The 26,765-nt window shown below is 36.7% G+C and overlaps 1 protein-coding gene across 5 annotated transcripts; it reads left to right on the forward strand.

Annotated features, from left to right (window-relative positions):
• On the forward strand, positions 1 to 26,464 carry LOC120091066 (Cleavage and polyadenylation specificity factor (CPSF) A subunit protein). 5 transcript variants are annotated; one of them, XR_016524570.1, is made up of 16 exons: positions 26 to 422; positions 1,473 to 1,607; positions 1,859 to 1,938; positions 2,092 to 2,175; positions 7,567 to 7,654; positions 7,767 to 7,927; positions 8,072 to 10,043; positions 10,256 to 10,566; positions 15,506 to 15,821; positions 15,949 to 16,111; positions 17,974 to 18,115; positions 19,098 to 19,174; positions 19,538 to 19,677; positions 22,778 to 22,918; positions 23,883 to 23,991; positions 25,696 to 26,464. XR_016524570.1 is itself a non-coding variant. In XM_039048875.2 (15 exons), exons 1-15 carry the CDS (start codon positions 258 to 260, stop codon positions 25,891 to 25,893), a joined length of 4,134 nt encoding a protein of 1,377 aa, XP_038904803.1. In that variant the 5' UTR covers positions 1 to 257; the 3' UTR covers positions 25,894 to 26,464. The 5 variants fall into 5 exon arrangements, 1 of the variants encoding a protein (XP_038904803.1); XR_005485646.2 differs by having other exon boundaries at positions 15,949 to 16,104; XR_005485645.2 differs by having other exon boundaries at positions 15,949 to 16,104; positions 22,789 to 22,918.
• Positions 26,465 to 26,765: the final 301 nt, after the last annotated feature.

Consider the following 26,765-nt stretch of genomic DNA (forward strand, 5'->3'; position numbering starts at 1 on the left):
AAAAACAATAGATTGAGGCAGAAGTGTAATGATGCGGGACCGTGGACACTCGCCCCTCCCAAACCATGATAATTTCCCTGATGGAATAATCATCTCCTTTTCTTCTCCTCTTCCCCAAAATCTCTCTCTCTCTCTCTCAAGAACACTATTGTGTTTGCGATAGCTCATATTTCTCTTGTTCTTGATGAATTTGTTCTCTCTGGTTGTGAATCCACTATAATCCTATTGTTTGAGTTTCAGTTTCAATGTGCTAGCTGATGGCGGTTTCGGAGGAGGAATGTTCGTCTGCGAAATCGCGATCTTCATCTTCCACCAGTTCCACATATTACTTGGCTAAGTGCGTTCTCAGAGGCAGTGTCGTCCTCCAGGTTCTTTACGGTCACATACGCTCTCCGAGCTCTCTCGATGTTGTCTTTGGGAAGGTTCGTTCTTTTTTTTTTTTTTTTGGTTGATGTTTTTTGCTGTTCTTTTTTCTAATGAACTCTTCCTTTGTGAAGTGAATCGGTTTGTTCGATTGGTAGGCATTGGTTTAGTCGTTAGGACTTACAGAACGAATTCATTATTTATAGCAATCAACTGTTCTGTACTTCAATTGGATTGAAGCTCGTTTCCCCTTGTAATTATTTAACTTCTGGAATAGGTTTGCGTCACGTCATTCAAGTAGTGAATGACGAGTGTTGTTCGTTGCTTCAGAAACCAAGAGGCATTTCTCTGTCCGAGAGGGCACGTGGTTGGTTGGCGTGTGTTTTTTAATGTTAGGAAGTAGGTTTATCGTTTACAGGACATGAATTTTTATAGTGGAGCAAAAATGTGGAGCTTCTGCATCCTGCCAATTGCTTTCTGCAATGGAGGGAGTTCAGAATGTATATTTCATCATGAATCTGTATGGTAACGCTTCTTATTATAATCATCGGCATGTTAAGATGTCGACATGGACAAGGTTGACTTGCATCAGAGTGTTTATGCCAGAATTCGTGGTGTTGAAATTTAAAAAGAACTTTGATGTCGGAAGTACTATGGATGCATCCATAAAATGCTGTTTTGTAAACGATATATATATATATGTATATATAAACTCAAATCGGAAATTTTGATGCACTAAGAAGAGTTTTTTTGGAAAAAGAGTTGATGAACCTTTTTGAAGAGCAGAAGAGAAGTATAGTGTTGAACAGTTGGTGTAACTGTTGAGTTCTTATATATATATATATATATATCAATCTTCATCTCATTTATGAATACTCATTATTTGTTAAAACGTTTCCTACTGTACATCCAGTATGATGCCATGTAAAATAACTAGCTTGATCAACATATTTTCCCATACCGTTGGTGATTGTAAGCAAGTTTGAGATAACAGAGGACTCCCAAGTTTCTAAATTCTGTGGGCAATTTAATTGTCATTATTAAGATACTAAACATATCTTTAACCTTGGATAGATCTAACAACAATATGTTGGTGAAACTTTATTCAGGAGACATCCATAGAGTTGGTGGTTATAGGCGAAGATGGGGTTGTACAATCTGTATGTGAGCAGGCTGTATTTGGCACTATTAAGGATATGGCCATCCTACCATGGAATGAGAGGTTTCGCCCGTCATATACACAGGTTAGGTTTTATTGATGTCTGAATTGAGAGATTTACAAAGATCAGGGACCGGTGGTTCACTCTCTAATATTTAGCTGATAAAATAAGAACTCACATATGATGAGTACTTTAGAGTGTATTGTTGCTACATGCTACATGTTCAATATGAAACCTTCTCATAGGGAATAAGATACTTATTCATGGCATGGTCCTATTGGAGATGTTCTACTTCTACTTTTGACAACTCCAATAATATGTGCCATTTCTTTCAGATGCTGGGCAAGGATCTTCTCATTGTAATTTCCGATTCTGGAAAGCTTTCATTTCTCACATTTTGCAATGAAATGCACAGGTTACCTATGATTTATTATTATTATAATTATTATTATCTTTATGCGTACTTTTTGACTCTCTTATAAAAGTATACTCTTGGATTTGCTGCAGTTTCAATGAGTTTATTTCCAGAAAACCAGGTTCAATCTTAATTCCCTTACTGTTGGTATAGGTTTCTTCCTATGACACACATTCAACTTTCCAATCCTGGAAATTCAAGGAATCAGATAGGGAGATTGCTGGCCTCAGATTCAAGGTTTGTAGCTTTTGCAAATGGAAAATATATTGTTCTTTTCTTCATATTCCATTTGTTGAAGTCGATGTTGTTAGATTATCTATTTTCTGCATCTGATTGAACATTCTTGTATCCGTTCTTTCATTGATTTTGGTTAAAGTTCTGCCTCAACTTTGGCTATCTTCTTATTCTTTTGCTGTTGCTTGGGTTTGATCACTATATTTGACAGATATTCCGTATCCTATTCTTTACGCACATGGCTTTGGTGTAACTTTTGCTGCAGTTGCTTGGTATGGTAGCAGAGTGAGAGTAGCATTGTGAGAGTGGCTCTTTCTTGGTTGCAATTTCTTATAAATACTATTTCTTTATTGGGAAGTTTTGTTGGTTTATATTAGCTGTAAATATTTTAATTAGGTGTGACCATTGATGGTTTTTATTGAAAAAGTAGACGAGAGAAAAAAATGCAGATTTACGTAGAAACCCTAGATTAGGGAGAAAAACCATGATGAGAGATTTTTATTCTTTTTAATTTTCTGATACACAGTATTCAACACAGGACAGGTATAAATAACCAAACTGAGAGAAACCTTAGACAGTAGATGCTAAGTAAAAGACTAAAATGCCCTTAGGGCTAAAACACCATTTCAACACTCCCCCTCAAGTTGGGATGTAAATATCAAGGAGGCCCAACTTGCTAATACAAGTGTCAAACGTCTGTCTAGGTAACCCCTTGGTCAGGACATCCGCAATCTGTTGACTGGACGGGACATAGGGGATATAAATGCTACCGTTGTCTAGTTCTCTTTGATAAAATGTCGGTCAATCTCAACATGTTTGGTTCTGTCATGCTGAACAAGGTTATTAGCAATATTAATGGCAGCCTTGTTGTCAGAGTAGAGTCTTATCGGGTCATGACTCTCTTGATGAAGATCTACTAATACCTTCTTCAACCAAATTTTCTCACAGATACCCAAGCTCATAGCTCTGTATTCAGCTTCGGCATTGTTTCTAGCCACGACACCCTGTTTCTTACTCCTCCATGTAACTAGATTTCCCTATACAAAGGTACAATACCCCGAGGTTGACTTCCTATCAGTAATGGAACCGGCCCAATCTGAGTCTGTATAGGCTTCGATGCATCTTCTATCATTTTTCTGAACATCAAGCCCTTTTCAGGTGTTGACTTTAGATATCTCAGAATCCGAGTGACAGCTTCCATGTGTCTCACATACGGGGCTTGCATAAACTAGCTTACCAAACTCACTGCATATGAAATATCAGGTCTGGTGTGTGAGAGATATATTAGCTTCCCTACAAGTCGTTGATGTCTTTCCTTGTTCACCGGGACGTCGTCTACTGATTCTACCAGATTACTGTTAACCTCAATAGGAGTATCTGCAGGTTTACATCTAGTCACCCCAGTCTCTCGTAATAGGTCTAATGTATATTTCCTCTGAGACACTGAGATCCATTCTTTTGATCTTGCTACCTCCATGCCTAGGAAATATCTCAAAGTACCGAGATCTTTAATCTCAAACTCTTCTGCCATCTTCTATTTCAACTTGTCAATTTCTACAGAATCATTCTCTGACAGAATAATATCGTCAACATATACAATTAACACAACTACTTTCCTTGGTGCTGATTTCTTAGTGAACAGAGTGTGATCAGAGTGTCCCTGGATGTATCCCTGGGTTTTGACAAAGGTAGTGAAACGATCAAACCAGGCTCTAGGGGACTCTTTCAGACCATACAGAGACTTCTTTAACTTGCAAACCTGACTCCCAAACTGCGCTTCAAAACCTGGAAGAGGAGTCATATATACTTCTTCTTCCAGCTCACCATTTAGAAACACATTTTTTACGTTCAACTGATGTAGAGGTCAGTCTAGGTTCACGGCAACAGAGAGGAGAACCCGGATAGTGTTGAGTTTTGCCACCTGTAAGAAGGTTTCTGAGTAATCCACCCCATACGTTTGAGTGAATCCTTTCGCAACCAATCTGGCCTTATATCTGTCGAGAGTCCCATCGGACTTGTATTTGACTGTGAACACCCATTTGCACCCGACTGTTTTGTGACCTCTGGGAAGAGCAACTAGATCCCATGTTTTGTTGGTCTTGAAGGCTCGCATCTCTTCCATAACTGCGGTTTGCCATTCAGGAATTTCCAGAGCCTTGTACACATTTCTTGGAATTGTCACGGTGTCTAGACTAGTGGTGAAGGCCTTGAATCTTGTTGACAAGCTATTGTAAGATGAGAAGCTTTTCATAGAGTGCTTGGTGCATGACCTCGTGCCCTTTTGTAGAGCAATCGGTAAGTCCAGGGTAGCATCAATCTCACTGGTCCTGTCACACATTTTCAGTCTCCTGAACATCATTAGGTGAAAATTCATTACTCTCATCCTCCTTAATTTCACCAGAGTTCGTTGCATCGCCAGTGTTCACTGCATTACTTTCAATAGATTTATTATTATCAAGAGTAATTCAAGTCCCTTCGGTCGGTTCGCTCAGGTGGTCTTCCCGCTCTGTGGGCTTCCTTAACGTTCAGAGTTGTTCTGGTTTGAGAAAGGAGCACTGGCCGAACGCTCTGAATGAATAAGAAATAGACAGCTCCGGGAATCAATGATTCTTATTCCAACGAGTTGAAGCTAGCAACATGTCGATTACACACCGGAGGTTGGTAAGAACTGAGGGACAATGCCCCCTAACCTAAGTTGGTCCAATTGCCACAACCGTATAGAATTAATTAAAGTGAAGGGGAGGGAGATACAACTTCAATATTTAGGTAAATATTATATATAAATTTATTTAACATTTTTCTTTTTTCGTTTAATTTTACATTATTTTTGCGTGAAACTTTTTAATGATTCCTATTTTTTTCCTTGTATCCCCAATCTGGAAACTTTTGTAAAAACTACATCTTTATAAAACATACATTTCTAGCAAATTAAATATCACTATTGCAAACAAGGTAATCATCAATTTCTATGATTTTTTTTTGTCTTTTTATATTTTTATAGGAAATTCTTGAGCTGGCTCTGGTTCCGACTCTTGAACACCTTCCGGCGGAGCAACAGGGGGAACTATTTCCTTTCGTAGATTCTTCCGATAGTAGGTTATCCAAAGAACTTGTTTTGTAGGAAGGATAGGATCATTAGTGTCAGGAATGGGTGGGACAGGATCATTAGTGTCTGGAATGGGTTCAAGAAACAAGTCTATGAGAATGGAATAAGTGGACGACGTGTTAGCCTCTTCACTCGGAGTCTCCCCCTAAAGAGGACTAACGGGAAAGAAAGGTTTATCTTCTTGAAAGGTGATATCCATGGTGACAAAGTACTTTCGAGAAGAAGACTGATAACACTTGTAGCCTCGTTGATGGAGTGGATACCCAACAAAGACACATTTTTGGGCCCTAGGAGCGAACTTACTCTGGGTACCATGATTATGGACAAAAACCGTGCACCCAAACACCCGAAGAGAAACATCTGGGAAAAGACGGGCAGAAGAGAATGACTCTTTGAAATGAGCTAAGGGAGTCTGGAACTTGAGCACACGGGAAGGCATTCGATTTATGAGATGGGCTGCAGTGAGTACATCATCTCCCCATAGGTACGAGGGTAGGGACACAGGGATCATGAGTGCCCGAGCAACCTCTATAAGGTGACGGTTTTTCCATTCGGCCACCCCATTTTGTTGTGGTGTATAGGCACAAGAGTTCTGGTGGATGATACCTTTAGATTTTAAAAAATCACGGAGGGACTGGTTAACGAACTCACGGCCATTGTCACTCCGAAGGATAGCAATTTTGGTATTGAATTGGGTTTCAACAGTAGTGTAAAATTGCTGAAAGACTGTAGTCACTTCAGACTTATCCGTAAGAAGGAACACCCATGTAAGACGGGTGTGATTATCTATGAAGGTGACAAACCACCGTTTACCTAACACGGTTGTGATATTAGATGGGCCCCACACGTCATTATGTATCAGGTGGAAAGGTTGGGAAGATTTGTAAGGCTGGGAAGTAAAGGACACCCGAGGTTGTTTTGCATGAATACACATATCGCAAGATAAAGATGAAACATTAACATTACGAAACAAATGAGGAAACATATACTTCATATAATGAAATTTTGGATGTCCAAGACGAAAATGCCATAACAAGAAATTAGTTTTAGAAATAGTAAAGGAAGACAGTAAACAAGTGCTAGATAAACTTCTAGAAGAAGCATCCTCCGAGAGGAAGTAGAGCCCCCTATTGTGTCGGGCAATGCCAATCGTCTTCCCTGAGCTCAGGTCCTGAAACAAAACATTGTCTGGTGAGAAAACGACATTGCAATTCAGATCTCTGGTTATTTTATTGACAGATAGTAGGTTATAAGATATCTTTGGCACATGCAGGACATTTTGTAAAATTAACCCTTGAATTGGAGATAAGTGACCTTTCCCAGCAATGGAGGCAAGGGACTCATCTACAATTTGTATTCTCTTGTTTCCCGCACTTGGATAATAAGAGAGGAATTGATCAGATGATCCAGTTAGATGGTCCATTGCTCCTGAATCAAGAATCCAAGATTCATCTCCTTCAACCAAGAAGCTAAAAGACACAGATTTACGTGGAAACCCTAGATCAGGGAGAAAAACCACGATGAGAGATTTTTATTCTTTTTAATTTTCTGATACATAGTACTCAACACAAGACAAGTATAAATAACCAAACTGGGAGAAACCCTAGACAGTAGACGCTAAATAAAAGACTAAAATACCCTTAGGGCTAAAACACCATTTCAACAGTTTTATTCTTATTTTTCTTCTTTTAGCCTTCTTTTCCTATATAAGAGAGCTATGTATCTTGCCTTTTAATAATAGCAATATAAATATTTTATTCCATTGAAATTGATATGGTATTAGACCGCCTTTTTAATCAAACTCTTGTATTGTCATTTCCATTGGAATGGGTCTTCTACCACTTTTCAAGCTTGTAACAAACAACTAAAAAGTTGTCATGTGATGCTTGCAGGTCGGAGCTTGCTAATTGCTATTTAGCGATGATCTTTCTTATTTTTTTATCTTGAAACTCTTATAAGGGGATATCATAGCTTTGTAGGCACATAGATTTAGAGCCATTTTGAGTTCTAATTTGTTGCTTTATGTTACAGTAAGTAGCATGGCATCATTTCCATGATGCATCACGTGTGGTAATGTCTACCACTGCTTTGTTTTTATTCCAAGCTTCTGAACAATCCATGTTCGATTACTATTTCTCCTTCCTGATTCTGATAGCTTTGGAAATGTAGTTCTACCTTTTTCTTTTCTAATGAAATAAAAATAAAAAGGAAAGGGGAACGTAATTATATTTGTGCATACTCGTTCATTCTTTCAATTACTCCTTACTCCATGATCTTATTTTTTCCAGTGGATGCTTTATTGCTGCTAGTGCATATGAAAATCGTTTGGCTTTATTCTCCACTTCAATATCTGCTGGTAGTGATATCGTTGATAAGGTTGGAACACTTTTTTGCTCTCTTACTTTCATGCATACCGGATATTAACATTCTATAAATTGTTATTTCATGAAGAATGTTCCGTTAAGAAGTTTTAATACCCTGGTTTCAGAGAATAACTTATCCTCCTGATAGTGAAGGAGATTCAGTTGCTCCTCGAAGCATGCAGAAAGCTAGTATATGTGGTACCATATGGAGTATGTGCTTTATTTCAAAAGTTCATGGCCACCTTACACAGGACAACAATCCTGTACTAGCTGTTCTTCTTAATAGGTATGGTACAGATGCCATGCTTTTAGAAGATGAAATATCAAAATTTCTGTCGATTACTTAGCATTTGAATGTAAATTAATATGTGTTTGGTATTTTATTATAGTTGGAATAGGTTTGTTATGTACTGAAAACTTTATACTGCAGGAGAGGAGCGATTTTGAATGAACTGCTATTATTGGGATGGAATATCAGGGAACAAACTATACACATCATCTCTCAATTTTTGGAAGATGGACCCCTGGCATACGAGGTTGTTGAAGTTCCTCAATCTTATGGATTTGCTCTTCTATTTAGGGTTGGTGATGCTCTCTTGATGGATCTTAAAGACGCTCATAGTCCCTGTTGTGTTTATAGAATAGGCTTACACTTCCCACCCAATGTGGAACAAAATTTTATTGAAGAGTCATATAGAGTACAAGATGCAGATGATGAAGGACTATTTAATGTCGCTGCATGTGCTCTGCTGGAACTAAGGGATTATGATCCCATGTGCATTGACAGTGATGATGGCAGTTTGAATACAAACCAGAATCACGTGTGTTCTTGGAGTTGGGAACCGGGCAATAATAGAAACCGTAGGATGATTTTCTGTATGGATACAGGAGAACTCTTCATGATAGAAATGAATTTCGACTCCGATGGCCTGAAAGTGAATCAGTCTGCTTGTCTTTACAAAGGTCAACCATACAAGGCACTTCTGTGGGTTGAAGGCGGATATTTGGCTGCATTAGTGGAAATGGGGGATGGAATGGTCTTGAAATTAGAAAATGGAAGGCTGATATATGCAAATCCCATCCAGAACATTGCCCCAATTTTGGATATGTCAGTTGTTGACAAGCATGATGAAAAACAAGACCAAATGTTTGCATGCTGTGGAATGGCACCTGAAGGGTCTTTAAGGATTATTCGAAATGGTATCAGTGTAGAAAATCTGTTGAGGACATCTCCAATTTATCAAGGTATAACGGGTATATGGACTATTAAAATGAAACTAAGCGATGCTTATCATTCATATTTGGTATTGTCATTTGTTGAAGAGACCCGAGTTCTATCAGTTGGCTTGAGTTTTATTGATGTCACTGATTCAGTTGGTTTCCAGTCTGACACCTGTACTTTGGCATGTGGTCTTTTAGATGATGGTTTATTGGTTCAAATACATCAAAATGGTGTAAGGTTATGTTTACCCACCAAGGTCGCCCATTCTGAAGGCATTGAATTATCTTCTCCACCTTGCACATCTTGGTTTCCAGATAATATTGGTATAAGCTTGGGAGCAGTTGGACATAATGTGATTGTTGTTTCCACTTCTAACCCATGCTTCTTATTTATCCTTGGAGTTCGAAAGGTTTCAGGATATGACTATGAAATATATGAAAAGCAATATTTGAGATTGCAGAATGAATTATCATGCATTTCAATTCCTGAAAAACATTTTGCTCAAAAAGAATCAAATTTTCCTATGAACTCAGTTGAAAATAGCATTATGTCCACCCTTCTGAATGGGGTGAGTTGTGATAATATTATTGTTATAGGCACCCATAGGCCTTCCGTGGAGATTCTATCTTTTGTTCCCTCTGTAGGACTAACGGTTCTTGCTTCGGGAACTGTTTCATTGATGAATATTTTAGGGAATGCTGTTAGTGGATGCATTCCCCAAGATGTGAGACTTGTTTTAGTTGACAGGTTTTATATTCTTACGGGGCTCAGGAATGGAATGTTGCTTCGTTTTGAGTGGCCTCATACTACTACGATGAACTCATCTGATATGCCTTGTCAGAGTCCTGTTATTCCCTTTTTATTATCTTGTCCCGATTCTTTCAGCAAGGAATTGCATAATGCTACTATATTGGAGAAGCACGAGGATGAAATTCCTTCTAGTCTTCAATTGATTGCTATTCGGCGTATAGGGATCACTCCTGTTTTTCTGGTTCCTTTGACTGATAGGCTGGATTCTGATATAATTGCTCTAAGTGATAGGCCGTGGTTATTACATAGTGCAAGACACAGTCTTTCATATACTTCCATATCATTTCAACCGTCAACACATGTAACTTCTGTGTGTTCTGCTGACTGCCCAAATGGACTACTATTTGTTGCGGAAAGCAGTCTACATTTGGTGAGGACCCTTATGAATATTTTACGTACACACATATCTTTTACATGTATACGTATAACTTTTGATTAATTGTTAGTCTGTAAATGTATACATCGCACTCAGATGATGAATTAGTTTACTGTTTCTTCATGGTATCTTTTGGGGTATGAGTTTTGTACATTGATGATAGTAGACCATTATTTCCCATCTAAATAATGCTTGCAATATTCTAGGTAGAGATGGTACATACCAAGAGACTTAATGTGCAGAAATTTCACCTTGGGGGCACCCCAAGGAAGGTTTTATATCACAGCGAGAGCAAATTACTACTTGTGATGAGGACTCAATTGATTAATGATACATCTTCATCTGACATATGCTGTGTAGATCCTCTTAGTGGGTCAATTTTATCATCTTTCAAGCTTGAAATTGGAGAGACAGGGAAATCCATGGAGTTAGTGAGGAATGGAAATGAACAAGTTCTTGTGGTTGGAACAAGCTTGTCTTCTGGTCCTGCCATAATGCCCAGTGGTGAAGCTGAAAGGTTTGGTGCTTCTCACACTTTTTGTTCATTTTATGTGATAAATTGAAACGTTTGTAATTTTTCATCGTAGTGGATGAAGATTCTTGCAAGTTCAGTTTTTAGAATTAATTTCATTTTGCAATGTGTTTTTTAAGTATATGTTTAAAATTTATTAGCCATTGCTCACATGCAATGCACATTTGTACAAAATATTAAATTTTAGCGTATTGTTTATTATATTTTTTGGGAACAAAATTTAGTGTAGATATTGAAAATCTATATAAGTAGTCTGAATTAAAAATTTCAATTATTTAACTGTTAGAGTGACTTTTTATGAAAGGTCAGGTTCGTATAGAGGTATCTCAATTGTTGGATCGTGATGTGTCATATCTATAGTCTTGATCACACTACGGTTGACAATGGGGCGAGGTAGGGATATTCCCCATCAAGAAGTGCGCTTCCAGAAGGATTTGTTTCTGCTTTTGTAGGTTGAAAAAAGACACTAAAACAACATAAATTCTAAACAATTGGCGATTAAGAAACACAACAAACACACAACAAACACAAGCGGAATTGAATAATCCGAAATTGATTTAAATCTATATTAGATGAGATTTCCAAAAAATAAAGAGGAAAAATTGATGGTAGTTTGTTTCTTATCCCAATTTGTGTAATTAAAAAATTATAAATAGAAACGCAATCATGAAATACAAAAGATATATATATATATATATATATTAAATATTATTTAGAAATAAAGCAGAAACAACATAGACACACAACATATACCCACTACCAGTTCTTCTGGAAGAGCGCACCAACTTTTTGGCAGCGACAGTGATGATGTGGGTGGCAACGACAATGGGGCATGGGGAGAGTGAAGGAGGTAAAGTTTGAGATTGATTGTTTGTGTGGAAGAAGAGTAGAATAGAATGAGGGTTAAAAGTTCAAACTATTTAATTTATTTTTCCTTTTATTGAAAAAAAAACATAAGGTGTGTTGGGTTGGGCCGGGATTAGCAGGAGTTTTTCTCAGATGTTAGAAAGTCTATTGGGTCGAGAGTTACTTTTGATCATTAGCCTGTTAGCCTAAACTCTTGTAGGATTTCTTCGGGTTCGTGTCCCTTTAGGTTCATGAATATGTGATTGTTCTACCCTTCCTTTAAAGTTTCTATTTTTTTGTGGTGGAATTCTAGGGTGGAGGGAAGGTGGGGAAAGTTTTCGTTTCATGAGAGAACTTGGGAACCTTACAAAGAAAATCCTAAAAGATTTGAACCTATCACTTTTTGAGATTATTAAGGCTAGGAAGATTGAGATTATTGAAAGTATTATGGTTTTAGATGAGTTGGAGGAGCTTGGAGAGTTACCAGCGGGTGGGTTTGAGGGAGAAGAGGGCTATGTTAAAGGGTGTGTTTGGAACCCTTATTTGGAGAGACAAAAAGGTAAGGTAAAGTGGGCTAAAGCCAAAGTCACGATGATAATAATACTTTCTTCTTTCATGATGTTGCTAGGGGGAGACAGTGAGAATTTTATTGAGTACTGTGGAGGAGCTTAAAAGATTGGTTTTCGGTTTTGATAGAAATGATTTTCATGATTGAATGAGTTTTCCATGGCTTTCTTCCCAAATAGGTGGAATTGCATAAAAGAAGATTTGTGGAAGGTCTTTTATGAATTTTATGAAAGAGGCCTTGTTGTAGCAACCATGAATGAGACTTGTGTGTGTCTTATCTCCAAGTCAGATAAGAAGATTTTAGATAGTTTTGTTTTGAGTTTATATAAGATCATTGCAAAATGGTACTTGAGAAGGTGATGAGAGATTTGGTGTGGAAAGAGGTTAGGGTCTCAAAACCTTTGGCCTTGGGAGGGTCTAGGTATTGGAAATCTTAACTCTGTAATGAGGTGTAATGGGCAAAATGGTTGTGGTAGTTTTTCTGAAGGCAAATGCTTTATGACATAGGATTATTATAAGCAGATATGACCTTCACCCTTTTGTGTGGGGTACACAGCATGGTGTTATGGGTGTGAGTAAAAACCTCTATTCAGCTATCTCTTTTGGTTCCCTTTCTCTCGGTTTAGGAAATGTCTTGTTGAGGATGGCTCTAAGATTTTTGGGAGGATCGGTGGGCTAGGCAGTCCCCTCTTTGTGCTGTATTTCCCCATCTACCCCACTTATCCGATAAGAAGCTTCTTTGAATGGCTTCTATTTTTCCCCCCTTTGACTTTCTATCTTTGCTCTCTTGGTTTCTGTTGCCTTTTGTTTGATAGAGAACACCACAAAAGCGTTGGCCTTGCTTTCTGCACTTCATAACCTTCAAGTGCACTTGGGAGAAGAGACGTTAGAGTTTGGACCCCTAATCCCTTAGGAAGTTTCTCGTAGTATCCTTTCTTTCATATTATGTATAAACTTGATCCCCTCCCGATGCCTTTATCTTCTCCTCTCTATGGAAAAAGATTTCCAAGAAGGTCAAGCTCTTTATGTGGCAGGCTTTCCACGGAAGAATTTTTTTTTTGAAAAGGAAACCAATCTTTTTATTAATGCATAAAAAGAAAGTACAAGAGATGTGTACTTGAAAGAGAACGACACATGACTCGGGATCACTTTGGATTGTATTGAGAGACGATCTTCTGTTATGTTGAGCCCACAATATCGATCATCTGGTGTGGGGCTGACCGTTCGCTCCTTCCTTGTGGAGCAAATGCTTGAGTAATGTTTGGCTTATTTTCGGTTCATGTTAGGGAGTGCAGCATCATGATTGAAGAGGTGCTCGTGAATCCCCCCTTGAGATAAAGGAAGAGTTTTGGGGTAGTCTTATTTCTTTGCATTGTTGTGGGGGATCTGACCTGTGAGGGAGGAGGGTTCGGAGGTTGCTAGGTTTACATGTCCTTATATGCGTCTGTCTCCTAACCTATTTGTAATTAGATCCTGTTGGATTTGAGTTTGTTTGTTTATTTCTTTTAGCTTGCTTGTCACATGCTTTGTATATCCAAATGAAAACTATGTTTTTTTACCCAAGAAAGAAAAAATCAACCAGTGGGCTCCTTGTTTTTCAATAGAATAAAAGGATACGTTCAGATCAGTCTATGTTGAAAATTTTTCAACAGTGATTGATCAGTCATGAGGCTGGCATTTGACCATTTTTCTTAAATTTAGAAAAAAAAAATAAGTAATCAGCTTTCTTTAGGGAAATGAAAATAGGAAAAAGACCCCTGGAAGAAAGGCCAAGCCAACACCGCCACCACAAAAGTACAACACAAATATAAACTTAAAAAAACACACAATTTTTCCTACAAAAAGGGTGCTCAGCAGGTAGTAGCTGGAAAAAAAGGTCTTAGAAAAGAAATTATAAAATTAAATACCTAAATTTGACATAAATTAGTGCCTTATCATCAAAGAAAGGATTAATAGAAGCAGTGAGTTTGAATTGATCTTCAAGAACTGTTTTAATCTCTCCCCATGAGTAATGAGCCATTAATTTAGTTATAACCAAGCAATCACTAAGCGTCAGATCCGAAACTTCATTTTCTTTTTTAATCCAGAAAGACTGCACAGCAGGGCCAAGGCTTGATGAAGGAGGCTTTTGAGTGATTAAGGTTGGTCGGTCACATCAGCATAAGATCTTGTTGAATTGAATTGCCTCTTTCCGGAACTATTCTCCAAGCCACAGTTCAAATTTTGTGAATTTCCACCGTGAATAAACCTGGAAGCAGGGGAAACAGGGGAGCTATTGATGCAAAAACTGACCATTTCTTTGAATACATGCCATCCGTTCTTGTCAGCTCCAAAAGGGACGTGGATATTCTTCCTCCCACCCATCGAAGGCCAGACTGCACACTCCATAAAAGTTGGAGAACTCCTTCATCAGCTTTTTCTTTGAGAGAAAAGAACCCAAAAGATGGGGCACTTATCAGTTTTTCCAAACTAGTTTCAAACCATCTTACCATTGATATCGAGAAGAGAACCTTGTGACCCTTTTTCATATCTTCGACAAAGTAACCACTTCCATCTTTCTACATACAGAAGAAATGATTATTGATATTGCAGGCTTGCAGCTTTTAACCTCCATGCTTGCTTTTGAATTTCGTCACTATACTAAATAAAAAACGAACTCTGGCTTGGGAAAAAACGGATGAAACGGCTAGGGAAAAAACCTGGAAGAAGGCTGGTGAGGTGGACGATGGGCAAAACCGGAAGAAGGCTGGAAGGGTGGTGAGGTGGATGATGGGTAAACAGAAGAGAAAAGAACGGTGATTGAATGGGAGGAGTTTGGTCAGAAGGTGTTGAATTTGGCAGATTCCCAAATGCCTAAACGCTGTTTCCAAAAGTTCTCCTATTTCTTTTCGGCCAAATGCTCAATGAGAAATTTTATTTCTATTTCAATAAAACTATCTCTCTCCCTCTCTCTTGATACAGATTTTATTTATTTATTTTCTTTTTTAATAATAAAAAAATGTATTCATAGAAAATGACATTTCATTGGTGAGGTGAAATGTTAAAAATGGCATAGCTGAAAGTGATGGTTGACAAAAAAAAAAAAGAAAAGAAAAAACCTTCGAGAGATCATTTTAACAATGGATGGAGAACGGGGCACATTTACATTAAAATGCCATATTTGAGTTTAAATTCTTCTTTTAAGAGAGGGTAGAATTGAAGGCTAAGAATCTTCGACGACTACAGAGTACAGAGTATGAAGTCTGATGAAGAACTGCTTCTTGAATCTTCAACATGACTTTGCAAAGGATGAGAATCAAGGCTAAATTCTTCTCTCCTCATCCTCTGGATTATTGGTGATAAGCTTAAGAAAGTTGATTCATCCACCTTTTTCATTACCTTCTAGCACCATAATGCAACATTTTCTACTATGATGGTCAAACCTGTAAATTTCAGTAGTATCTTCCTCTTTCATTAAAGATTTTTTCAAGTCTCTCTTTTCATTAGTTTAACTGAATATATCCTTTAACAGTACCAAGGGTCGGATGATTGTCCTCTGCCTTGAACACGTTCAAAATTCAGATACCGGCTCAATGACTTTTTGTTCAAAGGCAGGATTATCATCTCTACAAGCCTCGCCATTTCGTGAAATTGTTGGATATGCTACAGAACAGTTATCAAGCAGTAGTCTTTGTAGCAGTCCAGATGATGCAAGCTCTGATGGTATAAAACTTGAGGAAACAGAAGCATGGCAATTACGAGTAGTTCATTCAACTACCTTGCCAGGAATGGTTCTTGCTATCTGCCCTTATCTTGATCGTTATTTTTTGGCATCTGCTGGTAGTGCTGTAAGTTGCATTCCTTCTGTTCTGTTTTTGGCCTCTTGTAGATTCTTCTTTTCCGACCTTGAGATTCAAATATCTCTTCATGTACATCACATGATTATTCATTCTTCATACTATCTACTATTTTCAGTTTTATGTATGTGGTTTCCCAAACGATAGTTCCCAAAGAGTGAAAAGGTTTGCAGTTGGGAGGACACGTTTTATGATAACGTCTCTGACGGCTCATGTTACTAGAATTGCTGTTGGTGATTGTCGTGATGGTATTCTTTTTTTCTCATATCAAGAGGTAACTGGTAATGGTAGTTTCTTATTCATTCTCGCCTTTTATTTTTATTGTACAAAGCTTTGTCTTCTCAAAATTTTCTAGGTTAAGGCTTGATGCTTTTTTAGTATTTACTCAAATGATGAACAGGCTTCTGCAAATATTCAACAACAAGATTTGTCTTAAAGAATTCCAATCATACTATTAAATCTGTTGCTTAGTAAACCAAAACCGTCACATAAATATGATAGGAACCAGATATGAAGTAGAAAGTGTTGTTGATATAAGAAAAGAACATTACAAGATCCCAAGCTCTTTGAGTGGTGGGATTCTCCCACACATCATTCCCCACACTTTTTCTTGCCTTTAAACGCTCCCATCTTTTTTATCTGGCACCTGGCATAGTGACTATTGAGGGAAGTGAAACAGGTGAAAAAGATAAAGAAAGACTTTTGGAGAACGAGTTCAATCTCATGGTGGCTGACCACCTACCTAAGATATTAATCATTTGATTTTTCTGATAATGAAATATTATTTAGTTAAATGATTTGATCCAGTGGTCACTGGGTCCATGTAAAGTGTACTATGATTGTCGTATGAGATTAGTCAAAGGGCATGTGAGCTAGCTATGAGGCCTCCTATTATTAAGACATATTCTAGGAGGGGCAAATTTGGGAGTGATAGGTAGAATGGTTAGTGGGCCAAGCCTGGGATTCTGGGAGTATGTTGCCTGTGTTGTGAGACGTATTTGTATGGGCGTTTGGGGACATTTGAGGTAGCTTGTTTTGTGGGTAGTCTGGTGTCTATGAGCAGAGAGAACCAGCTCTCCTCTAGATTGGGGAGGGATATTTCGATAGTTCCTTTTTGTGGAAGATTCTTGGTTTCCAATTGCAGACTCATAATATCACTGTATATTGAAGAACACTCAATATAACAGTGTATCAGAGATGTATTTGGGCTCTTTCTGTGTTGTTGGTTCTTTTCTTGCGTTGTAGTTTGATTTCTGCAGGTTGAGGAGCTTGGATATCTGACTCTAGCTTAGGCACCTATGTATAGCCAAAATAAAAAGCTACTTCACTAACACACTTTGTTGATGACTAGTATGCCCTGCAAAAAAAAAAGGTGTTCCTTAGTACCCTAATATTAATGACGTTCCTCTAAAACACACTTGTCCAAGGGGTGCAGTTGATCAATTGGTTTTCCCAAAGAAAAATACTGGCTGCACCCATGTTTGTATAAGCTCACCCAAGTGTCCAATCATAAGTTGCCACATGATGAACTTTTCTTTTTTAAAAAAGATATTTTAAAAAAAATATTTTTTCCATTTTGTGGTTGAAGGGAACCTATGAAGATAGGTGTAGCCAGAGTAGCATCCAAGTATTACTCTCCTCCAAATCAAATTATAATTAAAGACGAGGAGGATGTTATGTTTTATTTTTAACCTTCTTCTCCCCCATTTTCCACATTTTTTTAGTTGAACAATAAATCTAAATCTGCTCAAGTTTCAATTTGAACCCTCACAGACCAAATATCAACCTGCTCAACCACCATGAGATTGAAGGCAGAATAACCCAGAGACCTAAAACACATTCCACCAAGAATCCCAACATCTCATTCCATTGGTTTCCATCCGTTTCCCTTCTCTTTGCTGGAATATGTATACTCATCCAACCAACCCAAGTCCTCCTGAACTATTAAACTGGAAAATCTGGTTATGCCCGCTTAAACTTGTACTTAGAATTTCTCGATTAGCTCCTAAAGATAATTGGGTAGGAAGGGAGTACCTTTTTTATGATGCTAAATTTTTAGCTCGAAATTTTTTCTTAAATGTTTGATGGCATGTTGTCGGAGATTGAGCTGCACTGGTGAATCATTACCTTTCTTGGATTGTAGGATGCTAAAAAGCTGGAGCAAATTTACTCTGATCCTTCACAGAGGCTAGTTGCTGATTGTACTCTTTTGGATGTCGACACTGCTGTTGTTTCAGATCGCAAGGGAAGTATTGCTATTCTATCATGTTCTGATCGTTTAGAAGGTAAAGGTTATCTTCTGCTTCAAGATTTTGGCAATATGACTATTCTTTCTGTATTGTGCTTGATGGTCTGGAAGTTCAACAATAGTTTTTACTGTATGGATACTTAAAATGTTATCTTGGAGAGTTCAGTCTTTCCCCTTGATATGAAACTTTGAAAAAGCTTGATGTAATTTCTTCTATTTTAGCCCACCGTAGCCGTTTAACATGATATTTTACTAATTCTTCAGCAGATTTAGTAGTGAAAACAGATTTTTTAAAATGGAATATGGGGCAAGCAAATGTGAAATGATATTTTTTTTTTATAAAATGGGCACTGCTAGGATGTGTGTGCAAATAGAATGACCCACAGCCTAAACACTATAAAACAAGAATTAGCTTCTCTATAAAACAAGAATTAGCTTCTCGTTCGCACACCAAGGTGTTTTATTAGGACTTTTTTTTTTTTGGGGGATAAGAAACATTTCTTTGATGAATAAAGAAAAAACCTCAACCAATAGGTGATTACATCAAAAGCCTCCAGTTGGAGATAAATAAGATAAACTGAAATGAATGATTAAGTATATGATTGGGGAGTTCCTCATCCATTCCCTTTTTGGAAGAAGGGTTGTTTCTTATGTCTGGCTAGGGTATGTGCGTTGTTAAGAGACTCGTGGGTAAAAGAAATAATAGAATTTTTTGGGGAAGTTGTAAGAGACCCTAGTGATAATTGCTACACTATTCTGTAGGAGTTTAAAGTTAATTGTAGGATTATAGCATTGGTAACTCAAAGCCTACTCAAAGACACCACGTTATCTTTATATTGTTCCATTAATTCACAAGTAGAATAATAATTTTTCTTTTCCAATTTCTGTTGCACCGGAACTTCAGTTGCGTTTATGCCTTGTGGCTAAATGGAAAATGGTGCATATTTTTTGTTTTTCTTACATTTATGCATTGTGGCCAAATTGAGAATCGTGCATACTTTTTATTTCTCTATTGCCAGATAATGCAAGTCCGGAATGCAACTTAACCCTGAACTGTGCTTATTACATGGGTGAAATTGCCATGACCTTGAGGAAAGTAAGTTGTTGCACTTTGCGAGATACTGCATGAAAGTTCTTGTGATATTTATATGTTAATAGTTCTTAGACTAGTTCGTTATTGGATAATACTTTTATAAAAAGGTCAAAGCAATTGGATCTTAGCAAAACTTTATTGTTATAGCATTATCTTGAATTTAATTCATAATACTATGAAATTCCAAGATGTCTAAATTAATCTATTATCATCCTTGTGAGATTCCACCATTTTAAATTTTGGATGGTTATCATGTTTTCTCATGGAAGAAACTGGCTTTACATGACATGCCTTGAAGATAACGTTTTCCTTGTTGATATCCATAATTAAGTTAATAGCAGTTACCCTCTGCGGTTTTACTTGTAGGGATATTTTTCATACAAACTTCCAGCTGATGATTTGTTGAGAGGTTGTGCTGTCCCTGGCTCTGATTTTGACTCATCACACAACACTGTTATTGCCAGTACATTATTAGGGAGCATTGTAATCTTCACTCCTCTATCGAGGTACATATTCTTGATCATATGATTGATGTTTTCAATGTCCATTCACCCTTCATGAATGGAAGTGCTTCTTTTATCTATGCAATGTCAATCCCATAAAAAAGAAAAGAGAGATTTTTGTTTCTCAACTTTCAATGCAGCTAATGACTTGAAAAAGAAATATATTGTTGAAGTTGGAGGAGAATAGTGTCATATTATTCTCTTATTTATGAATCAAATACAAGGTCTTCTTATATAGAAGAAAGACCATCTACCAAGAAGGAAAAAATATTATAGAATATTAGACATAAATGATGGATATACACATAATAACAATCCAATATTACAAGAGAAAAGAAAGGAAATCCAACGTATATAGATCAAATCTCTCCCCTCCTCTCCTCTCTTTTTCTCTCTTGACTCGATGCCCGCCATTCCCCTCCCCTTCCCTTATTGACCTTCCCTCTCCCTCCAGGTTCCGTCACTAGCCTTCCCTCATTTGTCTATCTTTTTTCTCTCTCGTTCCTCTCCCTCCTCTCTCTTTCTCTCTCATAGTCTGTCTTCTGTACCTTGCACAACTCCTCACATCTTTTTTTTTCATAAATAGTAGGGAAATGGATTCAAAATTGATGAAAAGGGAAAAATGAACCATGATATTTTTTTTGCCACTAAGAAGGATGAAACAACAATTTCACAAGCGAAAACGAGGCATTTTTTATGGGGGTTTTGTTTTTTCTGGATAAGTATTGAAGCTGTATTTATTGAAACTTTGGAAGATGCAAATTTCTTTTATCAATGATTTTTTTTTTTTTTTTAATTAAAACAGATTGGAAGTTCCTCAGGTTGCTGATTAATCTATTCAGTTCAAGAATCATTGTATGAAAAAAATGCTGTTTTTAAAATTTATGGGTTATAGTCAAATCCCAAATCCAGATTTTGAAAACTGAGGTATGAAATTAGAGAGAGAGAGGAGGAAGAGAGAGAGAAATGAAAAAGAAAGGAGAAGAAATTGTTCAAGTTCTAGCAGAGAGCTGAAAAATGAGGAAGAAGAGAGGAGAGAGAAAGAAGAGAGAGATGCAGGGAAGGGCCGATAACAGAATGCAGAGGAAGAGAACAGGATCGACAATGAAATCAAGGGAGGGAAAGAGGAGAGGAATGGTAAGAGAGAGAAAAAGAGAAGAGCGCGTGGAAGGAGAGAGAAAGATGAGAGAGGAGGAGATTTTTATTTTTATTTTTATTATTATTATTTTTTTTTTGGAAAGGAGACAAGTTTTCATTGATTAAATGAAAAGAGAGGAGGAATAGATTAATACATGGTGGCATGAATAAAAAATTCTTTTTCCTAGTCATTTTGGTTGCATCAGCCATCCAGTTAAACTTCTGTTTGAGTTTTACTGTTCTGTTAGTTGATGGACTTTTTAAACTTATTTTACCCTTGCAAGTAAGCATTTTACCCTTTCTAAATAAGTTCGACCCTCTTTGCTTGGCTGATAACAAAGGGCTTCAACTTCTTTTCGAATGCTATTATTGGTTGTATTTGGCTTTAATGGTCATATTTGCTATATTTTGTTTAATTGTAATGCGAGTATTAATCTCTTTTCATTTTTTCGACGAAAAGTCTTGTTTCATTTAAAGAAAAAATAAAATTTCTCATTATTAATACTAGTTTTACATTAGTGATATCTAGTTGATATTTTTGTTTATATTTCCCCACTTTTCCTATGATATAATGAAAATGTCAATTTACTCCTCATGTCGAACGATAGACATATTAAAATGTCAATAATATGTGTGACGAAAGTTTAAAACTTTGCTTCTTTACGAGAAAATTGTCCACACATTACTCTATTGCATTAGTGTTGAGTTAGTTGAATCTTCCACTTATGTTGGACAATGAGGGTAGCTTTGTTTGGGGGGCGCAGATCTGGGATCCTCTTTTGTAATCTGTTCATGGATTTCAAAGTTTTGTGGGCCCTGGGAAAAAACCAAAAGATTCCCCCCCCCACCCCCAAACGGAAACAACGCTTTTTATTGATGAAATGAAAAACGATTAATGCTCGAATTTCAAGAAACTACAAGAACTAGGGATCAGTTGGTGTACCTGACTATCTCAACTAGTTCGGCACACCCTCATCACATCCCAAAACAAAAGGACAATTACAATAGAAAACTATATCTTAAAGTCATAATTACATAGATTGAATGAAATCACGCTAATTAAAACAAATTTCTTGAACAAAATAATTAGAAAATTTCTTGGAAAGGGAGCATCGAGGAGAAGCTTTGACTCTTGCAATCTTAGAGTGATCAAACCAGATTTCTGTCAAGACTGCTATGACTGCATTAATCCACAACTGAAGTGAAAGCTTTAAAGGAAGGACCAATTACAATCTGAGCCTCATTCTCCTTAAAAATATTGCTAAAAACCCAATGAAGATTAAAGGTTGCAAATAACTTCCTCCACATTTCCAAATAGTATTGGCAATCAAAGAATATATGCTGGCCGTCTGCAGAATTCTGGATACACGGAAAATTGAGCGCGAGAGATAATGGTTTGATAGTTTTTTTTGAAGAGTCTGTGAACAATTGGGTGATTCAAAAATCATTACTCAAATTATGATATTTATTCTCCTTGGGCAGCTTGATTTCCACAAGTTTTTGTGCAACTTACTGTCCATCGGGGAAGATGAGTTCAAATGCCTGAATAATGACTTCACCGAAAAGACACCTGAAGAATCTAAAGACCAAGATCTACAATCTTGCCTTTCAACTATCCTTTTCCTTTCTAATAATAACAAAAGATTTTGTAAATCCAGCATCTCTTTATCTTTTAAAAATCGTCTGAAATTGATTGACCACGGTAAAGTATTTGAATCTCATTCTGAAAAACCGAGCCATCAGGAGACAAAGTAATTCTGAATAATCTTATTTCGATACAATGATTTATAATATTTACCAAGGTTTTGTCTCAGATATAAAGACTTGTAAATTAACATGAAGAAATGCATATTTGCAGTACCCAATTAACATTTGTAGTTGTAATTGGCCGCGTTTTTGGAAAAATTACTCTGGGTTTCTAATATTTTACCACCACCGGCCTTTAACATTTGTTTTATAACATGAGGTTTCAACTAGGAGATCCATAGGAATGGAAGTTTGACGCATGAAATCAAGTAATGGACCTATATTGGCACTATCAAGCTTGAGAAATTATTCTCTAGAGGGAGATTATCTGGATTGGACCGTTGGGTGATAAGCCAATTAGGTAAGCCATTTAAATATTTTGGTTAAATAATTGATTAGAGAACAAAAGTCGCAGTACCTTCAAACAAAAGATGTTTTCCCTAGTAAGATCACTTAAATAATGGGGTAGGGTACTACATCTTGGGATCATTAAGTAAAGATGGAGTTCCATCTCAAAACTAATTAGCTATAAGTGGAGTAGCTTATGTAACTCTTAAAGATTGTGAGGTCTCCCTATCTAATTTGAGATATTGAATATGCTCCTTCAAGATGATGTCTCTTTAGGTTCACCATTCTTGGATCAGATCCTTCTTCTTTTTCTTTGTTTTTTCCCTTTTTTTTTTTTTCTTTTTTTTAAAATCGATCCGTTAGGGCTTTATGTGTGTTGATACCATATTAGAAAAACAAAAGGTTTCCTGTCAAAACCAATTTGCAATAAGAGGAGTAACCCATGTATGTTATAAAGAGTATGAGGTCTCAAAAACTTCTCTATTATGGGATCCTTAACATGTTTTTAGGTTCACACCATTCTTGGATCAAATTTCAACTTATATCGTTTCTTTTTTGACCAAATACCTATTTGGGCTTCATGGGTCATGATACCAAATTAGATAACATGAGGTTCGCCATTCTTGGATCGGATTCATTCATTATTTTATTTTATTATTTTTATTTTTATTTTATTTTATTATTATTTTTTTTTACCAAATACCGACTTAGGCTTTATGGGTTTTGATACCATGTTAAATCACCAATTAGGTGATGGTTTACCCAAGGAGTCCCAAGGTTCTTGAGGAGTGTCTTTTTTCATCTGTTTGATGCTTCCATATAATATTATATCACTAAGAAAACCTTTAGAGATGCCTGTGGCACAAAAGTATCATCGAATTCAAATTTCCGTGCGGATAAATTCATCAGGCTTTTGGACCTTCCATCAATATTAGGTAGGTCTATCTCATTGATTGTCTATTCATCTGGTTTTTCAGGGATGAGTACGAACTTTTGGAAGCTGTCCAGGCTAAACTTGCAGTTCATCCACTAACTTGCCCAATTCTGGGGAATGATCATTATGAGTATCGTAGCCGTGAAAATCCTGTAAGAGATGTTTTGTTTTATTTTATTTTTTCTGTAGTGACGTGCTTTTATCAGTGAGACTATGAAGTTAGAGTACCGATCATGAACTGATAAAATGGAATACGAAAATTTGGAAGATCAAAGCCTAGTACTTTAGTCAGGTGTTTAATTTTGTTACTCATCTTTTTTAAAAGCTTTCTGTCAAGATGATGACAATATCTTTGTTAGTTGGAGACCAAATAATATTTAAACTCTTTGCGATTAATATACATCTGTCATATATATATATATGTAAAATCAAACTCTCTGTTAGTTTCACTTAGTTTATCTTTAGGGGAAAAGCTGCTTGACACAATGTTTTATATCCGTTGATTTATTGTTTAGAATTTTGGTCATTCTTTAAGCAATAGTATAAGATTAACAACAAATGAGGATATCTGTTCGGTCTTTTAACTTCTATTCATGTTTGATTCATCTTGATTCAATATTGAATCTCTGCTCACTGGTGTGCATCTATTCGCCATTTTTGTGCCTGGCTGTTGGGTCTTGTTTCAAATTGTTAGATACAAAAGAACCTTTTTAATCGAGGCCTTCTAGCTTTTTGAGTTTTTCACATCAAACCCAGTGGAATGGGAGAAAATAGTCCAAGGGAGCCCGTGGGTTCCCTAACTGTTTAAGTCTTGTGTCAACCAAATGTATGGTCAAGATCATATCACATATATGGCTTAATGAGAAAAAAAAGTAAAAGGAGGAGGATGTATTACTTTATTCTTTTCTTAGTCCAAAAAATCTGGCATTTGCCATCTGTTTTCCACTAATAGGTAGTAGAACATTTGCATAATTATTTTGGTGTCATTGTGAAAGATGATAGAATATAAAAAGAACTCACGACAAGCAAAACTTAGAGAGGGAGCCAAAACAATGACTATAGACCTAATAAGACAAAGAGGGGCTCCAATCTAAAAGAATAAGGTCAAGAGGATAATTACACAAGTCTTTAGAAACTGACGAAGAGAGAGGCATTAACCTCGGTAAGAGGTCACACGTCTTCCCATGACCTATCAAGCATTTGAAAACTTCTCTCGTTTCTTTGAAGACAAATGGTTCATAAAACTGAGAAAAAGAAACCAGAAGAGAATTTGTTGAATTTGTTGGTTGCAACAAATAACAAATTACATAGAACTAATTGATTGAATTAAAAGTTTAAGAGTATAATTGTAACAATGAAATCATATCTTATTTGCGTACTTTAGCTAATTGTAACAAGCTTCATAATTCAGGGGTGGTTTGTACAATCTTTCCTATTCATAATTAGCTAGAAAAGTTACTAGGATATTTGGTTGTAAATAGAGGGGTGAGGAAGAGTGAAATTAGGCATTGTTTTGGTTAGTGATTTAGGGTTTGCAAGAGATCTCAAGAGATAAGGGTTCTATCACTTTGAAACACTTGGGTTTTATCTTTTATACTGATTCATCTCTTATATCTCAATCTATTTTGGTTCTCTTCTGGTTCCTATCATGTGACTTTTCACCATTAATTTCTGTAACTAGCAGAACATAAATTGATGCACAAGATCATACAACACATTGAGTTTTATGTGTTTCTGTTATCTCAGACTCCTGTTAATTCCTGTTATTTCATGTTGCTTATTAAATGTGATTAAAACTTAAATCCTATGCCGCCTTCTAATGAAATTGGTTATGCCTTGTTTGTTTCGATTTTCAGATTGGAGTACCGAAAATACTTGATGGTGACATCCTAACTCAGTTTTTGGAACTTACAAGTATGCAACAAGAGTCGGTATTATCGTCATCTGTTGGCTCAGCAAGTTCAGTGAAACCAAGCTCAAAGTCAATGCCAGCATCCATCCCCATCAATCAGGTTGTGCAGCTTCTTGAAAGAATTCATTATGCACTCAATTAGCTATAACTCATTAACTTTTTCGTGCGACTAAGCTTTGGAATTGGAATACCCTAACACGAAAAGCTTATATGGGTCAATACCTTCGGTGCCTTCACATACGATACTGTACTATACTAACTATTGCGGGGGTGGCAAGACATACGGCTGCAACTTTATTTTTCGGATTGGCCTGTGTAACGGTTATTCACTGGCAACTCCTCAAAGTTGCGTTGCTCTCTTTAAAGAGCAGAGCGATACCTGTACAGGTGAATAAATGTGTGTTTACCGATTGAAGCTGCCTGTAGTATATATAAATATATAATTTTATCATCTGAAAGTGGAGATAAATAGAGAGAAAAAGGTGGCTAGTAAAGGAAAATCGCTGTACCTTATCTAAGCGATCGGCTACTTTAGTTGCGTCTTTGTTGTTATCTGTGTTTATGTGTTGATTCAGGGTTTTGATAGACACATTTTTCTTTGTACCTGCATTGGATTTCTTTGTATCATTTGGGGGATTTGTGGTTCCTTAATAACTTGTGCTCCAATGTGTATCAATATATGTATAGCTCCAGTATTTCTTTTGGATGCCAAATACTATTTTCGATGCAGGATATTTGTTCTTAGAACCGCAGTTTCCGAGTTGGTTGTAGCAGCATGTTTTTGCAGGCGTGATCGTGTGCTGCATTATGAGGGTAAGGATCTACTTGCTAACTTGTCATATATTTAATCGTTTCTTAAAGTGTTGTTCCCCAGACACTAAATTGTTTCCTTTTGACTGTATTGAAAGTAAAACTATCCATTAGAATTTTTACTCTTTTTGGTAACCACCTCGTTTTTCAATTTTTATTTTTAAAAATCAAGTCTGTTTTGTTAGATATATTTAAATAATAATA

This window comes from Benincasa hispida, chromosome 11, assembly GCF_027475165.1.
Source record: "Benincasa hispida cultivar pf3 chromosome 11, pf3_genome.v1.1, whole genome shotgun sequence".
Lineage (NCBI taxonomy): Eukaryota > Viridiplantae > Streptophyta > Magnoliopsida > Cucurbitales > Cucurbitaceae > Benincasa > Benincasa hispida.

Excerpts from the sequence above, each read along its gene's own strand:
- LOC120091066 (XM_039048875.2), top strand. The coding sequence starts at position 258 with ATGGCGGTTTCGGAGGAGGAATGTTCGTCTGCGAAATCGCGATCTTCA. Across the intron at positions 16,105-17,973 it reads TTTTTTTCTCATATCAAGAG|GATGCTAAAAAGCTGGAGCA; the intron begins GTAACTGGTAAT and ends CTTGGATTGTAG. Across the intron at positions 19,678-23,882 it reads ATCTTCACTCCTCTATCGAG|GGATGAGTACGAACTTTTGG; the intron begins GTACATATTCTT and ends CTGGTTTTTCAG.